General features: G+C 50.3%; 1 protein-coding gene and 1 long non-coding RNA gene across 2 annotated transcripts; both read right to left on the bottom strand.

Annotated features, from left to right (window-relative positions):
• Positions 1 to 2,999: 2,999 nt before the first annotated feature.
• Positions 3,000 to 4,832, bottom strand: LOC119324096. Its single transcript, XR_005156769.1, has 3 exons — positions 4,684 to 4,832; positions 4,476 to 4,552; positions 3,000 to 4,006 (listed from the first exon to the last, which is right to left on the bottom strand). It is a non-coding gene; the product is annotated as an uncharacterized LOC119324096 (long non-coding RNA).
• Positions 4,833 to 5,609: 777 nt separating this feature from the next.
• Positions 5,610 to 7,295, bottom strand: LOC119326015 (protein CANDIDATE G-PROTEIN COUPLED RECEPTOR 7-like). The gene is made up of 2 exons (XM_037599727.1): positions 6,393 to 7,295; positions 5,610 to 6,292 (listed from the first exon to the last, which is right to left on the bottom strand). The coding sequence occupies exons 1-2, from the start codon at positions 7,251 to 7,253 to the stop codon at positions 5,795 to 5,797; spliced, it is 1,359 nt and encodes a 452-aa protein (XP_037455624.1). The 5' UTR covers positions 7,254 to 7,295; the 3' UTR covers positions 5,610 to 5,794.
• Between the last annotated feature and the right edge of the window lie 418 nt (positions 7,296 to 7,713).

The following is a 7,713-nucleotide window of genomic DNA, read 5'->3' as shown; positions in this document are numbered from 1 at the left end:
GGGACACTTTGGGCGCGACAAGACTTTTGCCACGCTCTCTAAGAACTATTTTTGGCCCAAGATGTTCCGCGATGTCTCACGCTTCACCAACCGGTGCTCTACATGTCACAAAGCTAAGTCACAATCTCAATCCCATGGTTTGCATATGCCACTACCTATTCCATATCAACCTTGGGAAGATATTAGCATGGATTTTGTGCTTGGATTACCTAGAACTCAAAATGGCAAGGACTCTGTATTTGTTGTTGTGGACCGATTCTCTAAAATGGATCTTTTATCCCATGCAATAAGATAGACGATGCTTCACATGTTGCCAATCTCTTTTGTAGGGAAATCTTGAGATTGCACGGTGTACCAAAGACAATTGTGTCGGATCGAGACGTCAAGTTCTTCAGCTACTTTTGGAAGACGCTATGCGCCAAGCTCGGAATCAAGCTACTCTTCTCCACGGCGTACCACCCTCAAACCGATGGCCAAATGGAAGTCACCAACCGGACGCTTGCAACTCTCCTACGCGTGTTGATAAAGAAGAACATCAAGGAGTGGGAGGAGTGCCTACCCATCGCCGAGTATGCCTACAACCGCGCAAGACACTCTACAACCGGCGAGTCCCCCTTCGAGGTTGTCTACGGTTTCAACCCTTTGTCGCCATTGGACATCCTTCCTCTACCGCTTCAAGAACGAGCAAACATGGACGCACGTGCAAGAGCCTCCTACCTCAAGAAGATGCATGAAGAAACACGTTCCACGATCGAGCGCCAAGTACAACAACTCGGCTCCAAGCTCAACATCAACAAGTCTCTGATGGTGTTCCAACCGGGTGATCAAGTATGGATACATCTCCGCAAGGACCGCTTCCCCAAGGAATGCGAGTCCAAGCTACTCCCGAGAGCCGACGGACCATTCAAGGTGCTAAACGCTACAACGACAACGCCTACAAGGTCGACATCCCACGTGACAAGTACAATGTTAGCGACATCTTCAACGTCAAAGACTTGGCCAAGTACCATGGTGATGAAGAGCATGATCCGTGGACAGATCTCTCCCAGGGGGGAGATAATGCGGAGCATCCCTCGTCTACCCGCACCGACAGTCCATCACCACCGCAAGCTCCAAGAGGACCGATGACAAGAGCACGTGCACGCAACATCAAGAACGAGGTCACTTCTTTCCTCTCCGAGTTTCATTCGGTGTCCCATGAGAATGAGATTCTACCTCAAAGAGATACGCTATGCATTCTTAGGTACCAAGAAGTTGATCGTGAGAAGGAGAGGACGGGAACTCAAGCATCCACGGAGCAAAGTATTTAGAACACCAAAGAGAGCCTTGCTCCTTGTATCCCCTCCTCTTGGAGATCATGCCCCCACCGAGGGAAGAATCCTTTGGATTGTCAAGGCCTCCTCTTGGAGAAGATCAACCTCAAGACCTCACCTAGTGGGAAGAACTTACCTAGTGCTATTTTCCTTGGATTGTTCATGTAATCTTGTGGATCTCATGTATGCTACTCTAGTGGATGTGATATTTGGGTTTGTTTGAGTGATTTGTGCCTTGTGTTCTTGAGTGATCTTCCTCCTTTTCCCCCTCCAAGTGTGAAAAGATCCCCTCTAGGGTTTCACCCTACAACACCAAGTCACAAGGGAAAGATGTGATCCTTGTAGTGATGGATAGATTCACCAAAACTCACATTTCATAGCCCTCTCACACCCTTTCACTGTTACTACTGTTCTCCAAGCTTTTATTGACAATGTATTCAAATTACATGGTATGCCAGTGTCCATGGTAACGGACAGAGACATGATATTCAGTAGTAACTTCTAGCGGGCCTTGTTTAAATTCTGAGGGGTGAAACTCAACATGTGCACTGCTCACGACCCCCAATCTGATGGCTAGACTGAGTGAGTGAATCAGTGTTTGGAGGTTTATCTCAGGACTGTGGCTTTTAATGAACCCAAGAAGTGTTGTTCATGGTTGTCTGTGGCTGAATGGTGGTTTAACACCTCCTATCACAAGGCTACTAAATTCACCCTTTTCAGTGTTTGTATGGCTTTCCTCCTCCCCGAATTGGTGAGGTTTCTATAATTGGCCCCATTGACACAGAGGTACTATCATTCCTACACCAGAAAGTGCAAATACAGCAACAGTTGAAACACAACTTACTTGTAGCTCAATAGAGGATGAAGAAATATGTAGACGGAAACAAGACAGACATTCCAGAAAGGAGAAATGGTATACTTAAAGATGCAACATTACATATTAGAAGCTTTTGGCGTAAGGGCAGGACTCAAATTGGCCACTAAATTCTATGGACCATATAGAATACTATAGAAGATTGGTAACTCATACAAACTACTACTTCCTGCCAATATACAAATACACAATGTCTTTCATGTGAGTCAACTGAAGAGACACTTGGGACCTAATGTTGTTCCTGCCCTGGGCTTGCCACTTGTGGATTCTACTGGCAAAATCAAGGTCTCCCTTGTATTGGTGCTGAATACTAGAGCAGTCTCTCGGTCTCCGAAATTGGTCACTCAATGGCTGGTGCAATGGTTAAACATGTCCCCAAAAGCGAAAATTGGTTTCTGAGCTCGGGCTCAGCTAATCCCGAAATCTATACCACAGCCTTGCATGCAGATTCGTGCCACCAATGTATTTTATAGCCCGTATTTCACTTTTCCTAGTCCACAGCTGGTTTGCATTCAATGCGATGGCGCCGTCGCATTGGAGTGGCGGAACAGCCAGCGGATCGATGGATCGGCATCGTTTCTGAGCCGTGGACACCAGCGGACACACAAACGGCGTGCAGGTGAGGCCGCCTTAAATGCATATCCCCTCTGCTCGTCCTCTACATGCAGCCGGGCAAAGAAAAAAGATCACCATTTGCCTACGTGCTAACCCTGCTGCACTCCGGCCGTACCCTTTAGCAGAATGAGTTTACCAGAAGATAGGTTTCAGATAAAAGCCTGAAGCATCCAACATGGACAAGCAAATAGACCCAGTTAACACTGAACCAACGATCATATTACAAATGTTCAGGAAACATAGTTGTGCTCAAAGGTCTGTAACATGCCTCTCGAAAGTCAGGAACAAGCGTGGAGGAATGCTCACAGAAATACACTAGAAAATCCTCGGAGCAACAAAAATACAGAGTACAAATTCAAAGTTCATACTTCATTTTTCAGCAACAGCAAGACGCATTTTTCAGCAACAGCAAGACGCCTTGCGCGCGTGTTCCGGCGGTGCCCTTCCACACCGAAATTCTTGCATTTTCCAGGCTCAAGGGTTTCTTCAGAGCAGCCCTCTTTCCGGGCATGTAGTGCGTTTGTGCCCCTCTCGACGGCATATGCTGCAGAATCTGGTCCTCTTACTCAAACCAAACCTCTCGACGGCGTATGCTGCAGAATCTGGTCCACTTACTCAAACCAAACCTCTCGACGGCATATGTTGCACAATCTGGTCCGCTTACTCAAACCCTCGCACGGTGCTTTCTCTCTGCTATTTGTTGGTCTCCCAACACTCATTTGCTTTTTCTAGAGCCGTTAGGCCATGGAGAGCATTCACACTAACAGAGCTTCTAGTATTAATGCATATATCAGCACCTTCGTCATCAACATATGCAATTTCTCCATTGCCAAGTAATGTACCCGGAGTTAAGCTGGATATGCGGTCCTCAAAACCCAAACCATCTCTCCTCTCGGCTAAAGGTGCACCACTCACCAGTAAAGCTTCTAGACCACCAAACATCTGATCAACACTTCTGCACTCGCATCACCCATCCTCACTACCTCCAGGGCTTTCATGCAAGTGTCGAGTGCCTACATGTGAACGACAGGTTAAGTGAATTATCTTTTTGGTACTGAGTCCAATGAATCGAAACTGAGACCTAGGCTCAGGTCTAACGACGCTCTTGTCAGGCTGCTCTGCATATTTGCGGATTGAAAGCTCGAGAGCGCTCATCCTCGATGGGCATGGCACTCGGTCTGGTGGCGCACTTCCGTGCCGGAGCCTGCATTTTTGCAAGATAAATTAGAAAATGCAGTCATTTTTCTGTTTTTATTCCACACTGGTGATTCCTCTAAATAGCAGGTTTCCTTTTTCGTTTTATTTCCTTTTCAGTTTGCGTCATGGGCAATTTGCAAACATAACACAGCAACGCGGTGGACTTCATTCTCATGACCGGGAATCCGTTTTTCCTATATGATGCTCCTAATAGCAGTATTTTCTATTGTCATTTTCTCATTTTTATCCTGGGCTCGTGCCTAAATTTTTGCATCCTGAACAGGAATGCAGGGCCCTCATGTAAAGTTAATTTCTGCAAGGCATTTGCAATCCAACCACAGGGTTGCTGACATTTTTTCTGCCCCTTTGTTCGTTTTGTGTATCATTTTATATATAATGAATATACATATATGGTGCTCATGTAAAATCAATTTTTTGCATGAGAAAATTGAAGAAACAACAACAGGTGCTCTGACCTTTTTGTCCAGCACGGGGCTTGGGGATTCACCTTGTCAGTCAATTGAGCAGACTCGTCGGAGATTCCGCATGAAATCTACGAGAGGAACGGCGAATCGACGGCATTAGGGTCAGATTTGTATGCAGGGCAGTTCGAGCACATCTCAAAACTCAGCGGCGCCTGTAATCCAAAATAACAAAATTTGCAGAGATCTGCCCGGAACCAACCTGTCAACCGCGTCAAGGAGGAACTCCATACCCTTGGCGTCCATCCGTCGCTAGCCCGACGTTGAAACACCGGCGCCGCCGCAGTCAGGTCGCCCATGCCCCGCGACAATCTCCCATTTTTTTCGCCCACACCCTAGGTTACCACGGCAGCGAGGGCCCTCTGGAATGAGCTAGGGAAAGGGAGGACAAATCTACCTTTTTTTTCATTTTCTTCGCGCACGAGGGGTTCCCCTCCGACCGACAGGACGGCACAGATTGCGCCCATCGTCACAGACCCATTATCTGATCCTTGGCCCAGACTCAAAAAACAAACTTCCTGATCTACGGCCTAGAAGGAAAGCCAACGTACTAGTCCACGGCCCAGACTGAGCCGCCGCGACATCCGTCGGGCCGTGCCAAGCCGTGCACTGTTTCGTACTGTATTCGGGGTTTCGCTGTTTTTCTCACGCTCGTATCTGACATCCCAGCTGGATTTGTTCACATCCCAAGACAGAAACCAACGAGCTAGATTACGGGTGCAGCTGAGCCCAAGCTCCAAAACGCCCCTCTCCCCCAAAAGAGGCAACTTGGTGCACTGGTTAGACATGGATTCCAGAGGCTTCTAGACGCTGCCCATGCCCAAGGTAAGCGGACGCATTGACTACAACCGTGTGGGTAGTTGGGGCCGACATGCGGGTCCGAGGAGGACACCGAGTGGATGCATGGCGAATATGTCTCGTGTTCGTCTGGACACAAATCCGGTGCAAATATGGGATGGGAATGCGTCCAAACGGACAACGAGCAAACGGATTTTCGACTTACATCGGCACATTGAACCGGCGCTTTCGTCGTTTCAGCACGCGCGGACAATTTGGATCGGCGTGTTGGAAAGTCGCCCTTACTATCGAAATAATCAGTTATGGTTAGACAAAAACTGGTTTATTTTTACGAGCATCTCTATAAGCATCTTTCATTGTACATGGGCTAATAGATGTGCCTCTACGACGCCATTATGTATGATGATGCGCTAGCATCTGAGCAAGAAACGGATTAACTGTATACGATACAGGAGGCTAGCTAATACACAACACTTGGAAACGTGCATGCTTCGTACTACAGTATGAACTAAAGCTTAGAAAGCACGCTCGTCCATCTCGAGCTGTCCACCGGCAGACTCCTCCTCGTCGTCGCCGACGTACAGGTACGGGTTCTTCTCCACCGGATGGAAGTTGTAGAAGACGAAGACATAGAAGGCGAAGCTGGCGGCCTCGACGGCGACGTTGACACCCCACTGGTACTTGTAGTTGAGCACGGCGAGGAAGGCGGAGACGATGATCCGGGTGAAGTAGAGGTAGCCGACGACCACGATGTAGAAGCGCTTGAAGAGGGTGAGCTTGTGGAGGTTGCGCGCCGCCTTGCCGTCGGTCTTGGAGGCCTCGCGCAGGCCCCGGATGGACCAGATGATGGGGAAGAAGACGGCGCAGCAGCAGATGACGTCCACCAGCAGGAACACGTGGTTCCACACCACCCAGTCCCGCCCTGTCGGCCCCGTCTCCCCGATCACCACCAGCACCAGGTTCTCGATCACTTGCAGCGGGATCACGATCATCAGCACGTTCTTCTCCCGCTCCTGCCAATTCACAAATCAGATTTAAAAGATGACCGATGTTGCATTGCATTGCGTAATTGAGAATTGAAAAGACGATCGATGTTGAATTCCAATCAGTGACCTGGAGGTAGGGCTTGAGAAAGGACCAGCCGGTGCCGATGAGCACGATGACGGTGAAGAGCAGGACGCCCTTGAAGAAGCCGAAGACGTAGAAGGCGACGTCCCAGCCGTGCGGCGTGCCCGTGGACTCCACGTACCACGTGTCCTCCGCCGCGCACGCCATCTTGAGCGCCTTGAACAGCAGCAGCGCGCCCATCACCACGTGGATCCGCTCCGCCGTCGCGCGCTTCCGCAGGCACGTCCACACCCACACCGCCAGGAACACGAAGTACACCACCGACACCACGGTGTAGATGTTGGGCAGCGGCTGGAGCCCCACGGGGAGGTAGTCCCTCAGCCCGTCGGGGACGCCGCCCCGCACGTTGTACATCTCGGTGCGCACGTCCATGGTCACCTCCGCGCCCTCCTGGCAGTTGTTGAACACCACCGCGTACTCATCGGGGTCGTCGATGCTCAGGATGCTGGTGGCGCCTCCAGGCGGCACGTCGCTGAGCCGGATCATCGGGACGGCGTACCCGCTCGTGAGTACGCAAAAGCTGCCGCCTCCTGGGTCGACGGCGGCGTACTGGGACGCGTTGTTGATCTTCGGGAACTGGGCTCCCGAGATGAGGACGAATCCCATGAGGGTGGGGTCGACTCCGGCGAGGCGTGACCCCGGCCGGAGGTTCCATGCCGAGCGGCGTATGGAGAGGGCGGCCTTGCCGCCTCGCGCGAAGCCAAACTGCTCGAAGAGGATCAGTGGCCGCGCGTCCGACACGATGAGCGTTGTCCTGATCTCGGCATGGGTTGCCCGCGCAAGGAAGAGGACGACCGCGAAGGCGACGGTGACCGCGACCGAGGTGCCCATGGAGCTGGTGCGCATGTCATGCAACGCTGTGGATTAATCGTTTTTGCTGCATTTTACTTTTCCAACTCGGGGATAGGATTGGCCAGATGCGCATGCATGGGCGTGCGCGTGGGAAGGACGAGGGGCAGTGGCAATGGACAAGCGGCATCTCGATGACCATGGCGTGTTTTAGGGAGGACCATGAGAGCGCGGGCGCGAATGGAGAAGGCGACATTACTTGTTTCTGCTCCCATTTTGGCAATGTCTTTTTTTTTAGACAACCTCACGAAGCTTTTTATTAAGTCGTCACAATGTTTACAGAGACGAAAGTAAGCTCTCCAGGTTGGCCCAACCACACATGACGGCCAATCCCGAGCGACAAAGCGTGCTTCGCTAGGTTGTGAGCTTCAAAATTTGAGCTCCTAAACTCATGACAGAAATTGCATAAATCAAAAACTAACGAGTGATCTATTATTTCATGCACTATGGCTCCATA

This window comes from Triticum dicoccoides, chromosome 6B (genome assembly GCF_002162155.2).
Source record: "Triticum dicoccoides isolate Atlit2015 ecotype Zavitan chromosome 6B, WEW_v2.0, whole genome shotgun sequence".
Classification (NCBI taxonomy): Eukaryota; Viridiplantae; Streptophyta; class Magnoliopsida; order Poales; family Poaceae; genus Triticum; species Triticum dicoccoides.
Note: the sequence above shows the minus strand (reverse complement) of the source record. Positions and strands in the feature narration are given on the sequence as shown.